General features: G+C 38.1%; 1 protein-coding gene across 9 annotated transcripts in view; it reads left to right on the top strand.

Moving 5' to 3' along the window:
* The window catches only part of FAM135A (family with sequence similarity 135 member A), a 142,701-nt gene extending 124,344 nt beyond the window's left edge, over nucleotides 1-18,357 (top strand). For all 9 annotated transcript variants that reach the window (XM_056109611.1, XM_056109600.1, XM_056109591.1 and 6 more), the window contains 4 exons: nucleotides 113-264; nucleotides 2,119-2,229; nucleotides 14,756-14,869; nucleotides 16,950-18,357. In XM_056109611.1, the coding sequence (XP_055965586.1) occupies nucleotides 113-264; nucleotides 2,119-2,229; nucleotides 14,756-14,869; nucleotides 16,950-17,155 (583 nt within the window). In that variant the 3' untranslated portion in view covers nucleotides 17,156-18,357. The remainder of the gene's footprint in view (nucleotides 1-112; nucleotides 265-2,118; nucleotides 2,230-14,755; nucleotides 14,870-16,949) is intronic.
* Nucleotides 18,358-23,705: the final 5,348 nt, after the last annotated feature.

The raw sequence follows: 23,705 nt of genomic DNA, 5'->3' as shown, positions 1-23,705 counted from the left end.
ATTACAAAATTTCAAATTATTAATGTCACTTCATAAAATGTGATAATCGCTGATGTTTTGTGTGTTTCAAATTAATTACATGGAAAACATGTCTTTTTTTTCCCTTTTAAAGCTTTATTGGACATTCATTGGGCAATTTAATAATCCGTTCAGTGCTTACCAGGCCAAGGTTTAAATATTACCTTGATAAACTTCATACCTTTCTTTCACTTTCTGGACCTCACCTTGGTACGCTCTACAATAGCAGTGCTCTTGTTAATACAGGTAAATAGTTTTATTTTTCAGTATAAAAGCCTTGTCATGGAAAGAACATTTAAATACAGATTTACTATTTTCTTGTATTTATTGTAGAACCAGTTTCTTACAACCCTTGCATTTTGTGAAATGAAAGATGTAGTCATTTTTCTAATTTGATATGAATGTAAAGTATCGGATAAAAATGATTTCAAAAAAATATTTTCAGAGATGGAGATGTTACTCAGTGGTAGATAGCATGCTCATATGTGTGAGACCCTCGTTTGGATTCCTCACACCCCAAATCAAACACTAATTCCCTCAGTCCTCCCTTCCCCAAGCTCCTGGTACCAAAAAAAGAATATTCTCAAATGTCACTAGGCCTTTTTTTCCTCAAATAATCTGTCAAGATTTTTAGTAAAGGCTTATAAAGTAGGCAGTTCTTTCATTTAATTAAGCATCTAATATTCTTACTTACTGTACTATAAAGTGATAACATATTTTATGTAGAACATTAATTCTGATTTTGAGTTGATACTAATAAAGGAATTTAATGAGAAAATACTAAAAAATGTTTTAAGAAATTTATTTTAAAGACCCTGATTCTGGTTAGAATAAGTACTTTGCTTAAAAAAGTACTGATATTTGATTTGCCTTTTTTGGCTTTGTTTTTCCCTTACATCTCTCAAATGTATATTATAGTTGTTCCTCATTGTAGGAGTAAACTGATTTTGTTATCTATCTTTCATTCAACCTTGAAACTTGTATTTCAGTGATCTCTTTCACTTCTTTCATAAGCAAAAAAACCACATCATTTTCTTTTGTATCCCATTTCAAATAATGCCATTTAAAATAAGCTAGTTCTCTATTATTATGTTTCAAAAAGAGAGTGAAAGAAAAATAAGATACATAAGTGATAAAAATTCAGAGTTTAGAAGGAGAGCTAACAGATTCAATGTATGCTTAGCATGCATGAGGCCTGGGTTCAGTCCATGGTACCAAATAATTCTCAAAGCATATCTAGAAGTAACCTTCAGCATCACCAGGCATAGCCCAAACAAACAAAAGTATTAATGTAACCTCGTTGGTGTGAAGGTGCACTGGTAGGATTGGTGTTGGAATATAATAAAAGTATGTAATAAATCATGAACAACTTTATCAAAATAAGTAAATAATGTAACCTTGAATTTCCTCTGAAAATTTAGTCTCAGACTTAAATTATTTTATTTAATCAAATATAATATTTTTTGTTCCCTAGTTTTCCTCTAATATCAGAAGTAATTAATGTAGAAATGAATATTCCACATTCTTAAAAACTAATTCCAGAGTAATTGAGATTTCACTTAAAGGAAAGTTACATTTAAATATGGGTAACTGATAATATACAAAATTAAAATTAAATATGAACCTTAAAATTATTTATACCTATAGTGTTAGAAAGCATTAACCAAGTGCTAATTCTGAGAGTTGATCCTAATTTATTAGTCAATCAGTTCAAATGTAATTATCTATTCTGAATACTCAGTAGTTAAGCATTTTGATCTGTTGCTGTTTTAAGATTACACACATGCATTTATTTATAGTATGAACAAATATATCTAACAGTATAATTTTTAAAATTATTTCTTCATAGACCATTTTTTGTTTTATTACCAAATGAGATAGGGACAGCAAATCTTCAAAAAGCACCATTAAACCAGAAATAATCTCCAACGTATGTCTGGTTATTTTAATTATGATTATCAAAATAGAACTGTTTGCCAATATTTTAACCAACAAAATGCTTACCTGAGGTGTTATTTTATGAAGACAAATATATATTAAAATCAACATATGTTGCTACACATTTTCAGCTGTACTCACATATGCTTTATAACCCTCTAGGTCTCTGGTTTATGCAGAAATGGAAAAAATCAGGTTCACTCTTACAGCTGACGTGTCGAGATCATTCAGACCCCCGCCAAACTTTCTTATACAAGCTTAGTAATAAAGCAGGTAAATAAGAATTTAAAGATATTCACAGAAAAATATTTTTTAACTTAAACCTTTAGCATAGAAATGATCATGCCTTTTTGGTTATTAAAAATTATAATCAATTATAATTTTATAATGATCTTTTATGAGCTATACAGTGACTTAGAAATTTTCATAATATTTTTACCATATATACGGCAGTACCAGTTTTAAGTCAGTTTAAGCCTAAACTTGACCGATCCTTCTAGCAGTTTATTCTCTTATCCATTGCTCATTCTATATAGTCCAACAAAAGTTATCTACTTTTCTATGCTTATTAAGCTTTTCTGGACAGTGTCAGAAACTAAAATATTAAGAGTTACTCCTTCTACCGCTTCTTACTGTTGAGTCTTACTACTATTCCTCTCATTAACTGATTATTCCCCATCTTGCACATACATTCCAACCTTTGCCACCTGAAGTCCCAAACTGCTCTTTGACCATTCTCAAAAATCACAGGAGCAGCTGACTAGAAAAGAAAGGCTTACTGGGAAGCTAGTCTCACCAACACAGACTATAGAAGGGAAAAATGAGGCCAGAACAATATTATAGCAGATAGGGCGTTTGCCTTGCACCTGGCCCACCTGGATTTGATCTGCAACATCCTATGTGGTCCCCCCAGCACTGCCAGGAGTAAACCTTGAGCATCCCCGGGTGTAACATAGCACTGTAGCACTCACTGTCGCACTGTCCTCCCGTTGTTCCTTGATTTGCTCGAGCGACTTGTTTGGCATATCGAATACATCACGGGTAGCTTGCCAGGCTTTGCCGTGCGGGGGAGATCCTCTTGGTAGCTTAACGGGCTCTCCGAGAGGGGCAGAGGAATCGAACTGAGGTCGGCCATGTTGGCTGCATGCAAGGCACACGCCCTACCGCTGTGCTATCGCTCCAGGTGTAACATAAACAGACCAAAAACAGAGGGCAAAGAGTCTGATTTTATGCTAAAAAAGAGATAAGGTATTGTTCCTCGTCTGTTATATTTAGAATTTTCCAGTTAAAAGAACATACAAATTTATGGGAGGGGACAGTGGCTTGTGCAGTTAAGAAACAGACAGTGGACATTAATTAATTATATATCACATGCAGAAAATGTTCGTGATATAAGTACATGAGGACATAGGTCAGATGGCTTCCCCGGACCTTTCCCACTGATGAGTTTTATCATAGATATGCAACTCACTGACACCCGAAGTCCGTGGATCCTCATCTAGTTATCTCTAAGTACCTCTCTCCATTCTCTTAAAAGTTCTCAGATGTGGGACTGGGAGGAGTGCAACCGTAGATTCAGTACAGTAGGTAAAGTGCTTGTCTTGTACACAGCTGATCTGGCCTCCATCCCCTTCAACCTGTGTGATCTTCCAAGCCCCAACAGGCGTTATCCCTGAGTATAGATTCTGAGCACCAATGATATGGCCCAAAAACAGATCCAAAAAAAGTTTGTCCAGGACCAGAGATAGTTCAGAGGGGTGAAATGTATCCCTGGCTTGCAGAGGTCCTGGGTTTAATTTAAAAAAAAAAAAAAACATGGCACCCTATTGGAAATCTAGCTTACCTTCTTTAAGGGAATAGAAAGTTCATCCTATCTTGTAATTGCACTTAAGGTTACAACTAACCTCCCCACCCCAGTCGTCCATCACACCCTGGGGGGTGGTCTTGCTCACTCTGGAAAACACTGACCTGGGAAAGTTTTGTTTAAGGCTTTTCTAATTTCCCTCTCTTCTTAGTCTTTGAACCACTACTTCCACCTTCATTCCACAAATGATCTCCTACTTTACATATGAAATTCAAAGGGCATCATGAAAAGACCGTTTATATTCTGATTTTTAACCTGCAAATGTTAGTATACCTGTGTTTTCCTTCTCAGTAAAAGTTATACTTTCCCAAATATATGGTATTCCACTTTCATGTTACATTGATACTCTCTTAACTACTGACTTGGTAGTTGACCTATTTATTTTTTTCCGTCAATGAAGCCTCTTGAAAATTAAGTCATTTTTCCTACTTCCTGACCTTCTACTTCACTTTTCAGTCTATTTCAATCTTATTTCTGTCTTCAGCATTCCATTTAAGCTTGCCAAGTCTAGTGATCTCTGTTCATTCTTTCGTTTCATTTTCAATTACTAGCATTTAAAACTATTGAAAACATCTTTCATCTTGGAGTGGAGTTCTTGCCTTGCACACAGCCAACCCAGTTTCAATCCCTGACTACAAAGCCAGAAGTTACTCCTGAGCATTGTCAGGTGTGACTAAAAATACAGAACTAGAAAACACCTTTCATCTTGAAGTTACTTTCTGTCCACCAGTCCCATAACATCAATCTCTTCAGACTTTTTCCTTTTCTTGCCTTCTGTTTTCAATGTGGACTCATGTTCATCTTCTCTTTTCCCTCTCAGCTTTGTTCTTTGATAGCGTTCTTCTATGTACACCCTTCTTTTAAAATTAAGGAAAACTTAAAATTTTTTAAGTGCTTAAAATTTTTGTGTTTGTTTTTTGGGCCAGCTGTGCTCCTGGCTTACTCCTGGCTTGTGCGTGGCAAGCACCTTCCCACTGTACTATCTCTCTAGTGCCAAATACTTTAAATAATTTAAGTGATTTCATAAGTAATTCAGAAATGTTATATATTTTATTTAATGTTTTATACTTTCAGTTACCCTTTCAGTTTGTGACGTTGGGAATACACACACACACACACACACACACACACACACACACGTGTGCACGATTATGCTATTTAAACATTTTAAATTTTTTATTTAATCGCTGTGAAATACACAGTTACAAAGTTGTACATGATCCAGTTTCAGTCATACAGTGTTCTAATACCCATGTGTTCCAGTGGACATTTCCTACCATCAGTATCCCAAGTTTCCCTCCTGCTGCTCCCCTCACCCCACGCCCACCCCAGCCTTCCTCAATGGCAGGTACTTTTCTTCTTTTTTTTCCTTTTCCTCTTAGGCACTGTGGTTTGCAAATTGTTACTTAAAGGGTATCATGCCTATCATTTTATCTCCTTTCAACACCAAGTTCTTATCCAGAATGACCATTTCTTACTGTCATTGTCAGTGGTTGCCTCTCTATCCTAACCACACTCCCACTCCACTTTATAGCATGCTTTTACCATGAATCAGCCCTCCTACCCATAGTTTGTGTTTTCTTTGGGTGTCCCACAAATGAGTGTAATCATTCCGTCTTTTCCTCTCCTGACTCATTTCACTCAGCATGATACTTTCCGTGTCCATGGTTAAGCATGTTTCATTACTTCATTTTTCCTAATAGCTTGCATGTGTTCCATTGTGTAGATACACCAGTTTCTTTATCCACTGATCTGCTCTTGAGCACTTAGGCCGTTTTTAACATTTTGATTATTATAAATAGTGCTGCGTGAATAGGAGTGCAAATACCTCATGAATTTTTCTGTTGGTATATTTCCTTGATGTATATTTCAGGAGTGGAATTGCTGAGTCTTATGGAAGCTCAATTCTATTTTTTTGAGGAATGTCCTTATTGTGTACAAAAAGGCTGGACCAGTTGACATTCCCACCAGCAATGGATGAGGTTCCCTTTTTCCCCCATATCAATGCCAACACTGGTTGTTGTTCTTTGTGATAAATACCATTCTCTTTGATGTAAGGTTATATCTCATTTTTTATATTTGTATTTCCCTGATGATTAGTAATATAGAGCATTTCTTCATATGCCTTTTGGCCATTTGAATTTCTTGTTTGAGAAAGTTTTGGTCTTCCCCATTTTTTTGATGGGGTTGAATATTTTTTTCTTATAAAATTCTACCAGTTTTTTTTATATTTTCAATATTCACCCTTTATCAGATGAACAGTGGGCAACTAATTTCTCTTAATTTGAGGCCTTTCTTTGTATTCGGTTTTTGTTTCCTTTGAGGTGCAGAAGCTTTTTAATTCAGTATGATCCCATTTGTTTATGTTTGCTTCCACTTGATTGGGCAGTGATATTTCATCTTTAAAGATGTCTCTAGTTTCAACATCATCAAGAGATCATCCTGTTTTTCTCTATGAACCAGGTGATATGATATCAGGTCTGATACAGAGGTCTTTAATCCATTTTGATTTAACTTTTGTGCATGGTATCAGGAAGTGGTCTAAGTTCATTTTTCTGACCAGTTTTTGTAGCGCCACTTGTTAAAGAGACTTTTCCACTTCATATTTTTTGTTTCTTTATCAAAGTTTAACTGATCATACATGTGAGAGTCTGTCACTAAATTTTCAGTTCTATTACGTTGATCTGAAGCTCTTTATTCCAGTACCATGCTGTCTTAATTACTACTGCTTTACAGTATAGTTTGTAGTTGGCGAGTTATATCTCCTCCTTTTTCCCAAGGATTGTTTTTGGCTGTTCAAGAAGTGGGGCGATATTTCCATATGAATTTCAGTAGAGTTTGATCTGTTTCTTTGAAAAATGCCAAGGGTATCCTTACAGAGACTGCTTTGAATCTGTATAATACTTTGGGGAATATTGCCATTTTGATTATGTTAATCCTCCCAATCCATGAGCAGGGAATGTGTTTCCATTTCCTTGTGTCCTCTTTTATTTCTTGAAGTAGTGTTTTGTAGAGTTTGTTTTTCCCCTTGGTGTGTGTGTTGGTGGGGGGGGAGGTCTTTCACCTCTTTGGGTAAGCTCAATCCTCGGTATTTGACTTTCTGAGACATAATTGTGAATGGGATTTTTTATTTTTCTCTCTTGTGTATAGGAAAGTCATAGACTTGTTCATATTAATTTTGTAGCCTGCCACTGTACTTTACAAATCTATTGTTTCTCAGAGCTATTTTGTAAAGTCTTTAGGCTTTTCTAAATATAGTATTATGTCATCTGCAAATAGTGAGGACTTTGATTTTTTTCCTTTCCAATATAGAAGTTTTCAATGTATTTTTCTTGCCTAAATGCTATGGTAAGTACTTCCAGTACTATATTGCATAGAAGTGATCATAGTGGGCAAGCTTGTCTTTTGTCTGATCTTAGCAGGAAGAATTTTAGTTTTTTCCCCCATTGAATGTAATGTGGATTTATGATAATGGCTTTGACTATATATGTTGAGGAAAATCCCTTCAATCCCATTCTGTTGAAAGGTTTTTTTCAATCATAAATATGTGCTGGATCATGTCAAATGGTTTGTTTCTTTTTATCTACTAAAACAATCCCATGATTTTTATTTTTTGTCACACTGATATGATGTATTACATTGATTGGCTTGCATATGTTAAACCATCTTTGCATCCCCAGCATGAATCCCACTTGGTCATGTTATATGATCTTTTTGATGAGTTGTTGGATTGTATTTGGTAGTATTTTGTTGAGGATATCTGCATCTGTGGTCATCAAGGATATTAATATGTAAAAAAAAATATTTTTGGTGGTGGTGTTTTTATCTCCATTTGGTATCAGGGTAATGATTGCTATGATTGCTTCATAGAAACTGTTCAGGAATGTTTCTGTTTCTTCTGTTTTCTGAAAGAGACTGAAAGGATTGGAAGTAGATCTTCTGTAAAGGTTTGAAAGAATTCACTGGAGAATCCATCTGGACCTGTGCTTCTCTTTTGGGGGATATTTTGATTACCATTTCAATTGCTTCAATAGGGATAGATCTGTTTAGGTGTTCCATGCCTTTTTGGTTTAGCCTTGGGTAGGTTATAAAAGTTCAAAAACTTATCCATATCTTCTAGGTTCTCATTTCATGGCATAGAGGGTTTTGTTTTCTTGCTTTTTGGGTCACACCCGGTGATGCTCAGGGGTTACTCCTGGTTCTGCACTCAGGAATTACTCCTGGCAGTGCTCAGGGGACCATATGGGATGCTGGGAATCGAACACAGGTCGGCCACATGCAAGGCAAATGTTTACCCCTGCACTATTGCTCCAGCCCCAAGAGATTGTTAAAGTAATCTCTGATGATCCTTTGGGTTTCCATTGTATGTGTTGTGATATCTCCCCTATCATTTGTCATTCAGTTTAGTAGGACCATCCCGCTCTCCTTATCTTTGTTAGTCTTTTTTGGTTTGTTTTCATTTTTTATAATTTTATTTATTGAATCACCGTGAGAGCAATTATAAGGCTTTGGATTTAAGTCACGGTACCTTCACCAGTGTCCATTCTCCACCACCAAAAACCCCAGTCTACCCCCATCTCAAACCCTCCCCCTAACTGTGGGGCAGATGATTTCCACATTACTCTCTCTCTCTCTCTACTTTGATTACATTCAATATTTCAACACCAGACCCACCATTATTTTTTGGGATTTTACCCCAACACTCAGATCTGCCAAAAAGGCAACAGTGGACAATTTGTTTTCTATTGCTGGTTATGAATAACATATGATGTTGTACAGCCGCAGTAGTGGCCGCACAATTCTGAAATTCTGAAATTTTAACAATTAAATCTGGAGGGATTTCTGCCAAAACCTGCTAGGTTCCAAGATTTGTTCCTGAGTCTCTTGTATCATTGCCGTTAAGCAGCTTGATCAAGAGCCAGAGAGGCCATTCATGGGCGGCAACTTAGGGACTCCTTGGGACAGGGAGGAAAGGGCCGGCTCCACCCCAGTCCCATGAGGCCCAGCATGTCACATCACTGAGGGCCCAAACCTGAGTGTCCGGTGACCTCTGGAGGATGGCAGCCACCAGGTCGCCAGAGGAAACAGGCCAAGGTATGAAACCTGTTCCCACCTGGGGTGGCCCTGCGCCAGTAACCTACTGCAGGGACCAGACACATTTCTGCCAAAAGCTGCTGGGTTTCAAGATTTGTTTCTGAGCCTCTGGGATCATGGCCATTGAGCAGCTTGATGAGCCAGAGAGGCCATTCGTGGATGGCAGCTCTGGGTCTCGTTGGGGTGGGGAGGAAAGGGCCGCCTCCACCCCCATGCTGTGAGGCTCAGTGTGTCTTCGTCAAACCTGACAGTCCAATGGCCTCTGGAAGATAGCAGCCACCTAGCCGCCTAGGGGGAGGTCTGGCGCTGGTAACCCATTGCAGGGACCAGACGCATCTCTGCCGTTGGGTTCCGAGATTTGTTTCTGAGTTTCTGGGATCATGGCCATTAAGCAGTTCTATCAAGAACCAGAGAGGCCTTGCCTCCAATTATATAGCTGAGCCAGAGGTGGTTTGTGGGTGTGTCTCCCACATATCTAACTTTTGGCCATTTACTTTCTTGATAAACTTTGCCCCAAGTTTTTGGGTTCTGACCAAAGGCACAGCAGCAATTTGGGGATATCTGGAAGTCTGAAGGCGCCATCAGGCTGCTGATGCACTCGCCTCACAGATACAGATTGACCTGTTGGTGGCCCTACCCGCATCTTAGTTAGTCTTGCTAGTGGCTTATCAATTCTGGATTGTTGGGGTTTTTCCTGACATAATTGAGTATCTCTTTTTTTTTTTCAATTGAGTCAGCATACAATGTACAATTACAAAGTTGTTCCTGATTGAGTTTCAGTCATACAGCATTTCAACACCCATCCCCTTCACCAGTGCACATTTCCCACCATCATTGTCCCCAGATTCTGTTTGAATAAATATATATGTGTACATGTATGTTACATTTGTATGTACACACACAAACACACTCTCACACACACACACACACACACACATCTCTCCTCCATTTCTACCTTCAAAGCCAGTATTCTCTTGCTGAGTTTTTAGTCTTGTTGGTCTGTCCAGAGATGACAGCAGTGTTGAGGTCTCCAACTACTATTGTGTTGCTATCAATATCCTTCTTGAAATTCATTAGCTGTAAAAAACTATGCACGCAGAAAGTTGTGTTTGCGGGCTCTTCGGTTGGCTCTGTCTCGCAGCCCAGGTTCAGTGCTCTTGAGCCGCTGTGTGTGGCCTGGATCAGCCAAGGACAGACGAAGGAAGAGATGAGGGTCAGGCCGGTTGATCTTAGTAGCAGTGTATTACAAGGAAGTTTATCCCATAGAAGAAATTTATGTTATGGAGGGCCCAGGTTCTCTCAAGCACATGTTCCTCTTGCTAGTCTCTCCGTGGTCCATCTTGCAGCCGTGCTCTCTCTCTCTCTCTCTCTCTAGCTCCCCTTGTCTCTCCAACTCCCTAGCAGTCTTGGCTGACACTCCACCCAGTCAGGTAGCCAAATCAACATAAGAAAGCCCTTCCTGAGGGCCCACCTAAAAGGTAATTCTAAAGCCTTTCCTGACTTCCTAAGTGCAAAATACCTCTTATGGTGTTTTTCTCTTTTCCTCAGTCCAGTAAACTGTCAACTTCAACTATTCCTGAGGTTATGCAGGAAGGACAGAACAGTGTTATCCGATAGCAGTTATTTTAAATATTTTGTTGGTCCATCATTTGGTGCATATATATTTAGGAATATGATTTCTTACTGGTGTACATATCCCTTGATCATTAAGAAATGAACCTCTGTTCTCTCATGACCTTTTTGAACCTGAAGTCTGTCATCTGATACTAGCACGGCCACCCTGCCTTTTTGAGGCAGCCTTTTGCTTGAAGAATGGTACTTAGACATTTCAGTTGTGCTTGCTCGGAGACACATACCAAGTTTCGGTGCTTTCACACTTACATCCTTGCCGAAGGTGACACTCTTTCAGTTGTAGCACTTGCACATGCTTGTCAGGGGTTACAGTGCTTGAACACACATACTTTCAGTGAAACTGGAAATCACTTCAGGTTACCAGGAATTTTATATAGCTGCCCGGCACAAACAGCAAGAGATGTCAGAATGTGCTTGGCACATTGTGTAGCACCGTGTACCAAGATCTGAGTCTCACACTTACAAGGTAGGTCCTCTAGCCACTGAGCCATCTCCCAACTCTATAAAATTGTATTTTTATTACATCCTTTTTAATTTTGTGGTAAAGAGCTACATAAATGTTACTTTTAAGAGTAAGAGAAAACTTATTTTTAAAAGTAACTGTTATGTAGCCCTTTACCAGATCTTTTGGGGCAGGGAGATGACTCAAAGGACTGAGCATATGCAACAGGCCTTCGTTCAGTCACTGGCACCACATATTCTGCCAGACACTGTCAAGTCTGAACATAGCACCACATTCACAAGCATGCCAGTTTATATCCAAATTCCCCTGCCAAAAATGGAGTAAGCTCATTGAGTAAGACATTAGAATTAAGCATTCGTTAAATTTTACAACAACTTTTAACCCCCCAAAAAAATCTATAACATTTTTTAAATTGTTGTTAAACTTTATAATATAACATTTAAGCCACGAGTTGCCACTGCAAGGGCTGAATGACATCCTAACCCAAAAACCCATTGGCTAGGTCATCACTGAGTGGTAAAATCCATGTAAGGGCAGAGAATTGTCTCCCAAATAAAGTCTTCTGAAATTTTCATTAGCAGAACTTTAACTCAGATGAATTGCTTCTGTAATTTCTACCCAGTGTTGTGATTCTGGGGATCACCATGTTTCATTTTGAGTTTCTGCCCTTGCTAGCCAGGACAGCTAGACAAGAAATTGAAACCCAAAAGTGCAAAGAATCATAATCTATTAAGTTACCTTGCCTAATACAAGAAGTAAACCATCATGCAAAAGCATTGTATTAAAATTAATACATTTTTGTTAACAATTATTAATGTTCAGTAATCTTTACATGGCCGACCCGAGTTCGAGTCCTCCGCCCCTCTTGGAGAGCCCGGCAAGCTACCGAGAGTATTCGATATGCCAGACACAGTAACAACAAAGTCTCCAATGGAGACGTTACTGGGCCCGCTCGAGCAAATCGACGATCAACGGGAGGGCCTAATAGATTATAGAGGTGTTTAATAACTGGTTTCACTTGATTTATAAATAACATCGATATTTTATTTCTGAATATGTGGCAAAGAATCAGCATCACCTAACATTTTAGGAAGCAAATACTCTCAGATATATTTAAAACAAATGAGTGCATTTATAAAGGAGATACCAGATTTTAAAAACAGGAGTTTCTTATTGTCATCACTATTGGCATTCTGGGCTGGATAATGCTATATTATCAGGGGTTGTCTAGTGCATTGTACCACATCCCTGGATTTCAGTCACTAAGTGTCAATAGAGTGCACACCCCTCCATAACAGAAATGTCTATACTGCGAACTTCATCTGTAAAATACAAGTTTAGAGCTATTGCTTTAGTCAGTTCCAGAGAGTAAATATAAAAGCTATATATATATATATATATAGTTATGTGTATATATAGTTATATATATATTGTTTAACTCATTACAATTCTTGTAAAAAGAATTGTAAAATTCTTAAAATTGTAAAATTGTAAAATTTTCAGGAAGTGGAATATAACAAAATCAGCAGGAGAAGATAATAGAGATGAAAGTGGCCTTTACAATGTTCAAAAAATCATATTGTATAAGTTCAGAAAAATATTAAAATACTTAGAAACTTATTTTTTCAGATGAGGGGTGTCTTGTTACTTTCCCAACTTTGAAATAACATTTAAGCCATGAGTTGCCACTGCAAGGGCTGAATGACATCCTAACCCAAAAACCCATTGGCTAGGTCATCACTGAGTGGTAAAATCCATGTAAGGGCAGAGAATTGTCTCCCAAATAAAGTCTTCTGAAATTTTCATTAGCAGAACTTTAACTCAGATGAATTGCTTCTGTAATTTCCACCCAGTGTTGTGATTCTGGGATCACCATGTTTCATTTTGAGTTTCTGCCCTTGCTAGCCAGGACAGCTAGATAAGAAATTGAAACCCAAAAGTGCAAAGAATCATAATCTATTAAGTTACCTTGCCTAATACAAGAAGTAAACCATCATGCAAAAGCATTGTATTAAAATTAATACATTTTTGTTAACAATTATTAATGTTCAGTAATCTTTAAGGATCTAAGTTTAATAGCACTGATTCTCAACCTGAGTGTAATTTTTCTATAGGCGCACAATATAACTTTTGCAGAGGGCTGTTGTTTTGAAATAACAGCATTTAGTGTACTTTTAATGTAATAGTCTTTTCCATAGAAGCCATAAAGAATGCCAAGAAATAGAATTGCAGAGGTTTTAGAAATCCAGATATAGATTTATTAACTTTTTAAGATGGGAGAGAATATAATATTCTGTATATTAATCATCATGATACAAAAAAATAAAACTGACCATGTATGAAAGAGAAACAGACATCTACTAAATCCATGTCCTTTAAAAGGCAGAAGAAATTGGAGTCCAGCATGCAAGTAAAAAGGTTCACTGAAGTGCAAGTAGTCAGTTCATTTCAGGTCAAGAGCAAAGGCAAAACCTGAAGGTGGAGGTATACCAAATTATGGGAGTGTGTGGTAGTTCTCTTTAAGAGTAAGACCATAATGTATGATTGAAGATGGGTTAGAAGATACACACAGCTTAAGGGAAAGTGGAAATCATTTTAGAAAGTGAAAAATGAAAGTTGGTTTTTAAAGGTCATTTAGGAAAGTACAAAAATGAACATTTGTTGAGCCACATGTTCTGAACTAATCAGCCCATGGACTCTGAGGCTTACCGCTTGTAACTGTTCTGTTTTTATTTGGAACGTGGTTAAGTACATTCTATCTGATTTAAGTAGAGATAGAATTTATTGAAAGGACAAAAGACTAAAGAAGCCCATATTCTCTCTTGAGCACACACTTCTCCTTTTATCTTCCCTCACATTTTTCAATAAAAACTACCTTGCTGCAGTGTAAAAAAATAATAAGCAATTTTAAATAATTTCATGAAATGTTTATGTTTATGGAAAAGTGTCCTTTTGTTTCTTTGAGAAATATTTCTGAATATTGAATAAACTTTGTAAAGAATACCATGTAATAATACTTGCTTTTTTGTTCACTTCATCCCACCCTTATCTTCACACTTAACTCTGATTTATCATATTAATTTATAAGCAACATATGAAGTTAGGGGAACTTCAAAAGAGAATATTTAGAAATTTGGAGAAAAAATTATCAGGATTATAAAAGCATTAAAATTAGCATTAAGCTGAAAGTAGACTGGAGACTGACCACAATGGCCACTCAATACCTCTATTGCAAACCACAACACTCTAAAGGAAAGAGAGAGCAAAAGGGAATGCCCTGCCACAGAGGCGGGATAGGATGGGGGGATAGGGGTGGGAGGGCTACTGGGATCATTGGTGGTGGAGAATGGGCACTGGTGGAGGATGGGTACTCAATCATTGTATAACAAAAACTCAAGCACGAAAGTTTGTAAGTCTACCACTGTACCTCATGGTGTTTCACTAGTAAATAAATAAAAATAAAATTAGCATTAAAACTTTAATTTCTTGGGGGGCTTTTTGGGGGGTTTTTTTGTTGTTTTTTGCTTTTTGGGTCGCACAGGAGTAATTCCTGGTTCTGCACTCAGGAATCACCCCTGGCAGTGCTCAGGGGACCATATGGGATGCTGGGAATCGAACCCGGGTCGGCCGTGTGCAAGACAAACGCCCTACCCACTGTGCTATTGCTCCAGCCCATCTTGGTCATTTAAATACTGTTTTAAATCTGGTTAAATGTTGCATTGTAAATCAGTGCTTTCTCTTTGCAGGGCTTCATTATTTCAAAAATGTCGTACTTGTGGGATCTCTACAGGATCGCTATGTTCCTTATCACTCTGCCCGAATTGAAATGTGTAAAACAGCTTTAAAGGACAAACAGTCAGGTAACAACATAACTTGGAATTATTCCAAGGAGCTATTAACTTTTCCCCCCAATTTTTCTTGTAGTCACATTCTTGCATCTTCATACATCCTTTTCTCTCTTTTTTTTTTCACTACCCCAAAAATTAGCCTTCCTTTGCCTTCCTCTAAATGATTGGGATTTGTGGTTGTGGTAATGTTCATGCTGCATATTCTACTGTAACTTAATTAAAGATAATCAAATATGTCTAATCAAAGACAGCTTTTGCTATTTTTAAAAAACAGAAGAAATTTAAACCATAGCTATTTGGAGCCAGAGGAGGCTTCAGTCTTGTTTGTTTTTATTTTGGGGTCACACCCAGTGGTCATCAGAATGACTCTGTGCTCAAGGATCACTCCTGGCAAAGAGCCATATAGGGTGCTGGGTATTGAACACCAGTCAGCCACATACAACATTCTCTATTGTACTATAGCTTCTGCCCTCATTTGGTATTTCTTAATTAAAGCTCAGAGGTGCTAATAAGTGGATTGCCCAAAGCTTTTGCTGGTTATTTAAAGGCTTAGGGCAAGAACCTGAGTGTCCACCTCCCAGTGTTGACCCAGTTCTGTTTTTGGAATGTGACTGCTTTTAAACTCTTAATCTTCAGCCTTTTCCGCATTCTGACTCTACAGCTTACTCAGGCTGGAACTTACATATATGTGTGTGTTGGTATTGGGATTGCCTAGCATGACCCTTGGCATGGTGCCACAGTATTTGGTAGGTATTCTGCAGCTTGAAACAAATTTTTTTTATTTTATTTTTTTCAAATACCCATCCGTCCACCAGTGCCCATTTCCCACCACCACGGATCCCAGTATCCCTCCCACCCCCCATCCCCCCCCATCCCACCCTGCCTCTGTGACAGGGCATTCCCCTTTGTTCTCTCTCTCCTCTTGGGTGTTGTGGTTTGCAAAAGAGTCAAGCCTGATTTTCAGGGAGAAATGTTGGATGATTTACTTTCCATTGATCACTTTGTATATAAGGAGATGTTGCGCGGCCACACGGTTCGGAAAAAATGTCCTGGTACCCACATGCAAGAGCTATGCTTGTAGGAGCTCATGGTCACCGGGGTTCCCTCTGGAGAAGGCGGGACGGCAGCACCTACCTTATCTGGAACCTCCCGGTGACATTGGCTCAGTTTGGTACCTGGAGCATTCTCTGGGAGCTGTGGGGCCCTCCAGCCGGTTTTCTTCTATGTTGCTGTGTGCTGTCAGACAAATTTTTTGAGCATTTGTGTCATAAAAATAACTTTTGTGGGACTGGAACCATAGCACAGCGGGTAGGGCATTTGCCCTGCACGCGGCAGACCCAGGTTCAATTCCCAGCATCCCATATGGTCTCCTGAGCACCGCCAGGAGTGATTTCTGAGTGCAAAGCCAGGAGTAACCCCTGAGCATCGCCAGGTGTGACCCAAAAAAAAAAAAAAAACAACTTTTGTGGGCCAAAGATGTAGTCCCAGGGGTAAGTTGCTTGCCCTGTTTGGTCCCATCCTTCCCACCCTATCCCATTAGCAGCCAACCCTGTTCTGTAGGCAGACTAAAAGTTGACTGCTTTATATGAGATGAATCATTCTATGTTTGGCGGGGAGGGGCTGAAAGTTTTGTTATAGTTTAGGTAATGCTAAGTTTCAAGGTATTAATATATAAGATTATTACACCCCACTACTACCAAAATGCCCACAATTCTTTGCCACTCTCCCTACATCTCTCTCTTCTGGTCTCTTCTTCTTTCCTCCCTTTCCCCTATCCCCACTATGTGGTATAATTGCTTCTGTATTCTTTTAAAAAAAAAGTTTTGGGGGGGGAATTAGGTGGGGGGCCCACACCTGGCAGTAAGCCAGGGATTACTCCTGACTCTGCCCTCAGGGATCACTTCTGGTGTTGCGTGGGAGAACATTTGGGCTGCTGGGGATTGAACCAGGGTCAGCCACATGCAAGGCAAGCACCCTACTCGCTGTACTACTGTTCTAGCCCTTTGATATATTCCAAATGATATACATTTATAAGATTTTTATCGGCTACTCGAGTGAATTAATATGCCATTTTTTATTTGTTTGTTCCAAGGACAAATATATTCAGAAATGATCCACAACTTGCTTCGTCCAGTTCTGCAAAGCAAGGACTGCAATTTGGTTCGCTATAATGTCATCAATACATTGCCCAACACAGCTGATTCACTCATTGGCAGAGCTGCACATATAGCTGTTCTTGATTCAGAAATATTTTTAGAGAAATTCTTTCTGGTTGCTGCCCTCAAATATTTCCAGTAGGATAAAACATTAAGAGACTTAACAATTACCTCATTCAACAGTGATTCAAATAATGTGTTATAGTAAACTGTAGATGCTGATAAGTTCTATGAAATATTTATATCTTTTTATATGGGAGATAATTTATATCATCCATGTTTAGAGCTTTTTAAACATCTACTTTACTTTCTAGGTAATGTGGCTGTGCAATATTTTTTTAATTTTATCTTTTTACTTTTCTATTCTTTTTCATATATTTTGCTACTTAACGTATTTCAGTGAAACTTTCAGCCCAGGCTATATGTATGTCTAATTGTTTATTGGCTTTCCACAATTTTTACATCAGACACGTCATATTAGAGGCCATTATCGCGATATTAGCATGCGTTTTTAATTTTATAGCATTGGGATATTATTTAGTAAATTATAAATTTTACTTTCAACATTTTACTATGTTTTAACTGGAAATAAAATTATGGCTGCTAAAATATATTTTTTGAAATCAACTTCTTTAGTCCAGTCAAACCAAGTAGTTCATATATGACAATGTTACAGAAGTTTTCTATAAACAGTCATAATGTTGTTGCTATTAAACATGTCATGCCTATTAAAATATATTTTCTACTGGTGATTCAACATTATTTCTCATAATGACTTTTACTACTGGAACTTTTCATGTTCGTGTTAGCAGCATCTAGAGATTTTTGAATGTTTGAATGCCTTCTGCCTTGATTTAGTTGGAATTTTGCTATATTTGGTAATACTGCTTGAACTTTTTGAATACATTTCTTTAACTTTTTCATGGACTTCCTGATATGAACATAATAATTACATGTTGAAATTTATGAAGTGTTTTTATGAATTTAGATAATTTTTAAATATTGTTAACATTTGTTGAACTTCAGAGTAATGTAAATAAAATTATTCATGTTAAAATGGAACAAAATAATTTACATGTTTGGTGATACAGCCGCAAATGTTTTTGATATATGGAAATGTCAAGTCTTGACTTTACTAAAGGTGCTGAGTAGCATTTAAATTCACTATTTTCCTTTTCTGTTTTATTTTTGAAAATAATAATGCACTAAGGGTGGATAGAAGGTTTGTCTGCATTCACCAATTGTGATGGACAGAGGTTTTTGTATGTATTGTATAATTGATGCATGTTTATTTTTAGAATTGTGTTATTGCCTCTGGTGTTAATAAATGGACAAATGACTCTATGGAAGAACAGCTAAATGCTTGTTTGTTTTCAGAATACTAGAGGTTATATATTTATTTATAATTGAAGCAACTATTACCTCTGTAGACCAGCATGATTGTATAAGTCATTTCCTTTGTAAGTTTGATTTTTGCATATAATATTTTGCATAGTATTTCATTGATTGCTCTTCATAATTCTTTACATTTTAAAAAGTACTTGAAAATTCATTGTATTAACTAAGCAATAACGTTGCCAAATGAATCATAACTAGTAGATGCATGTATATGCATTATCCACTACATATTTTGCCACACAAATTTTTCTCTTAACATACTTTGGGTCTGCATTGGAAGTATGCTAATTCTAAGTTTAAAGTAATCTTCCAGATTGATCAAATCAGTGATTGTTCCTAAAAAGCTTACAAATAGGATTTAAGAGTAAATTACTCAAATCATCGTGATTGGTTGATTATTGGTTATTTAATACAGTTTTTAAGTCACATGAAAAATCTTCATGGTTTAAAAATTTAGCAAACTTAGGGAACTCGTGTCATTGATCAAAAGAGGTCAAGTTCATCCCTTCATGCACAGACCCTAGGATTAATTCCCTAGCACTTCATTTCTAACACCCTAATCTCCAAGTACCATTATGTGTGGCCCTGATGGTCCCCAGCACAGCTGAATCCTCGTAACACTACCTTGCTGATGTTTAATCATCCTACCCTCTTATCTAAGTATTGTTACCAAAAGTGGCCCCCAGGCCCTTGAGCATTGCTTTGGAGGTTCCCACCCGTGCACCCCCAGACAAGAAGGATATGTATCAATAAGAATTTTTAGTTGCAAAGAACAATAATGATAAATTTAAACAGAAAAAGCTTTGAAAGAATATTAGGTAGCTTAGGGGTGATGAGATAGTACAGGGGTTGAGGTTATTACGCCTTGCATGTAGTCAACTCAGGTTTGAAATCCCTGTCACTACATATGTTCTCTCAACACCGCCAGGAGTGATCCTGGAGTGAGGAGTAAACCCTGAATACCATCAGATATAGCCCAAATAGAACAGAAAAACAAGATTAATAAGTAGCTCACAGAATTGATAGAAAGGCTAGATGATAAAAGAAATTAAATGACCAAAATAAAGGAAGTTTTGACCTCAAGAACTGGAAGTTGGTATGTGTTTTTGCTGCCATTGATCCCTAAAATAGAATTCCAAATACTTTTCTTTGTTTCATTCATTCCACATTCCAAGACTCCTCATGTCCAAGCTGAGTTTTGTGCCAGCATTTAGGCAGTCAGGCATCAAGTCAGTATCAAACTCTGCCCTTTCCAACTTGCTCAGTAAAAGACTGGATTATTTCTCCTTCGAAGAGTCATCAGACATGACTCAGATGTGATGAGCACCAAATATAGCAATATATCAGAGGTCAACTATCTTTACCTCGGGGCTGGAGCGACAGCGTAGCAGATAGAACATTTGCCTTGAACGCGGCCGACCCAGGTTCAATTCCCAGCATCTCATATGATACCCCGAGCACCGCTAGGAGTAATTTCTGAGTGCATGAGCCAGGAGTAACCCCTCAGCATCGCCGGGTGTGACCCAAAAAAACAACAACAACAAAAACCACTATCATTTATCTCTACCTAACAACAACATAATAACAATTCTTCCCATTTCACCCATTTCACATTTAAAGTGTTTCCTCAATAAGCTATCCATTGTGATATTTCTCCTGTTTCTATAATCTCACTAATTTGAAACCCATTGATGAAATTGTAGGCTAGCCACCACCACCCCATATACAATAACAGCATATGATGAGAAAGAAAAGGAAAACTTACTACGTACATAAAGCATAAGTCAGAAAGAAAATCAGTTGTGGTAAATACAGTTTTCCATTTCTGTCACTGGTCAGGAGGATAGAGGTAATGATTTGTCAAAATTACCACTAAATCCCTATTTGCTTTGCTTTTCAAACTTTGTAACCCTGCTCTTATTTTTGCTTCTTGTTGCACTGACCAGGAGATCACACACAGGTAGTCACTGGACCAAATGCTAACCAGATACCTCACACTTTTTATTTGTGGTGCTTGCATGTTTTTGCCAGGAATTGCATACTTGGTCACATTGCTTGCACGTTTTAGTTGTGATGCCAGGGATTGTGCTCTAGTTACACACACACACACACACATACACACACACACATACACACACTCTTGCGTGCTTATAAACTTTGCTACAGTAACCCAACACATGTTGTTGCAATGCAAGGGGTCCCAAACAACAGAGCTGCAGGACCATGCTTGGTGTCTGTGGGTGGCATCTGGAATCAGACTCAAGAGTTCTATACTTGCAGGGCAACACTTGCCACTGAGCAATTTCTGAACCCCTCCCTGTTGGCTTTATTTGGCAAGGAGCCATACCCAGCAGTACTTAGGACTTAACTGCTGGATCTGTGCTCAGGGATCACAGAGTGTCAGGGATTGAACACTTCGGTCAGCCAGATATAAGGCAAGGGCCCTGTCTGCTATGCCTGCTGTACCTCTGTTGGCTTTATGTTTAACCAACACTCAATCCAGTAACAGTGTAGGAGTTGGAAATCTGATGCTTGAGTAGGCTTATTTTTACATGGTTGCAATAATGTTTGCTTTATGTTTACATTCAAAGTGGTATTATAAGGAGGTATTGCAGGAGGTCCAGTCAGACTTCTCTCCATACTCCTAACGGTAAACAGGCATCCTCCCCAACTATGAGGGAGAAATAATCACCAGGGTTTCTCACTTCAGTTGGCACCATAACCACCTTCTCAAATAGTTCTAGGGGGATGATTTAACATAGCTACATGATAATCCCAACTTCCAGGAGACCAAATGCCTGAGTAAGAGAATATTACAGCAAAGTACTGGTGACCAATGTATCAGCATAATTGTACTATTACTGGAGGCTTAATTCCCACAGTGATGCAGAGAGGCAGGGAAATATCTATATACACAGTAGATTGTTTTAGAGGACCAAATGCTAGAAAAATTTTGAGCAAGGAATAAACAAGCAGTCTTTTGGGAAGAAGCAATTAAATGGTGATATTGTTCTTAACAAAATCCATTTCTGTGTTTCTATGACTAAACTATAGGAATAGCTCAAGATTGGGAGATGAATTACCCAGCCTTGCACCTGGCATGCTCAGCAATTACATCAGGGATATTCAGGACACATGGCAGATTCTTTCCCCATGAGAAAATAAAATAGAAGGACAACATGTCAGATGTAAGAACAGATGTTACTCTCTCTGCTATTCTTTGGAACCATCACTGAAAATGGTTAGCTTGCTTGGAGCATTTGTCAAATCCCTTACTATAGCATCCCAAAGTATTTTATCACCTGAGTCTAAAAATAACCACTAGGTAGGGTGGTACATTACTCTCTAAGACCAGTTGCTTCTGGTCTGATGGTTTAATTGATAAGACTGGTTAATCCCACTGGCATCAGTACATTGCTTTTCATCTTTCACAGGAAAAGAAGTCCTCTGGCAAGAATGTACTGTATGCTTTATAAAGCATAAATTATAAGTATTGATGCTTTATAAGATGTTTGGAGTATAAAGTGTCACTACATTCACAGATGGCAACATAAAAGAAGCACTTTGGGGAAAGCAATCTAAAACCATAATAAGTACTTATATACAACAAATTACTAGCTCCCTTATGACAGTAATATTCCATTACAGTGAAATCTGCTACCATGCTAGATAATATATCAGAGAATTCAATTGATCACTGTAATTAGTAGTCTGACTAATTAGTCTTGGCAAGGGAAAAATACTAGGTTAAATATATCTGGGACAGGGTAGAGGAGAGGTGGAAAGATTGAGTGCATATTTTTCATGCTTGAAGACTCTTTTTACATACCTAGCACTCGACCATTCTCTGAGCATCACCAAGTAAAACTCTGATGGTCCTCAGTACCATCAGACCCAGGCAGTGTATCATTGAACTCACGCATCATACTATCAGGTCTTGCCCCACTAGGCTGAGTCCTGCCTGGAGAGTCCCATGAGCCCCTAAGTACCACTGGGGAGGATAAAAAAAAATTATAATTGTTTTGGGCACAAGGGATGGCTCAGTAGCAAAGTTTGTCTTGAGAGAATGAGGTCAGGAACTCAATTCCTGTGGCTGTATATATGCAGGTAGCAAGGTCCCAGCACCTCAATTCAGTTTATTAAATCTCAAAGTACTAAAAACCCCAGGAATACTAAAACTCTAAATATGTGAGCACCATGGCCAAGAGTTCAACTCACAACAAGTGCTGCAACTGAGAATGCAACACCCACTGCCTTCGATGCAAATATTACAGAAAAAGGTAGGCGAGCACTATGGCCAAATGTCTGAGCATCACAAGGTGTGTGACCTGGCAACACAAATAGACTTCATTGGCCTCTAATTATTGCCACAACAAAAACAAAGGGAAAGGAAGGAGGAAAAGGATATTTCTCCAAGTTCCCATAACAGCCTTGATAGTGGGTCTTCTAAACAAAGAGCTATGGTGAGTAGAGGAGGTTTACCAATATTTCCAGAGTAGATTGTATCCTCTAAATTGTTAGTCTTCAAGGACAATCCTTCCCCTCCAAAGTATAAAAGAAGGTTATGCTTTCTATAACCCCTTCCCTCTGGGCCTGTTGATTAACTTCTAATGATAGAAAACAAAAATTATAGGATGTCACTTCTGAAATTAGGTTATAAGAAGATGGTGGCTTTGTCTTGAGTATCATCTGTCATACTCTCCTTTTTTATCCTTAAGTAGGCAGGTAGACCTGGAATGCTGTGTAGGGATATATTGAATTCTTGGAACATAATAAAAGCAAGAAATGATTTACGAAAGTTATTCATCAATAGCCCTAAAGTTAACAGAAAGCATTAAGGACAAATTTTGCTTCCTAGACACTCAAAATGAAGCCCAATAAGATCTATTTGGCACCAGCCCAAAGAGGGCTGGACCTCTTCCAGAGATCTCCAGCAGGACCAAAGAGTTGTAATAAAGACATGAAGGTGGACACCAAAAGTTCCTTGCTCTTTCCATTGACAATATCCTAGCAAAGGCACTTATCTCCACAGAAAGCCCCATGTTGGGGAGAGCTTGGAAGAAACACTGTAAAACCTACTCTGCAAAGGCAAACAGGGATGCTTCCCTGTTTGGTGGGGCAAAGGGATGGCCCCATCACCTGAAATGTGTACTCTCAGCTCTCTGAAGAAGCCCGTGTTCTCTCTTTAATGTGTTGCCCTTTTCCTCTTAATCTATAAATAAAACTTTATCCATCTACTCCTAAAATTCTTTTCTGTGTGTATAAGGGGATAGAGGAAAGGCTAGCAGATGAGG

Source organism: Sorex fumeus, unplaced genomic scaffold (assembly GCF_029834395.1).
Source record: "Sorex fumeus unplaced genomic scaffold, SorFum_2.1 ptg000008l, whole genome shotgun sequence".
Lineage (NCBI taxonomy): Eukaryota > Metazoa > Chordata > Mammalia > Eulipotyphla > Soricidae > Sorex > Sorex fumeus.
Note: the sequence above shows the minus strand (reverse complement) of the source record. Positions and strands in the feature narration are given on the sequence as shown.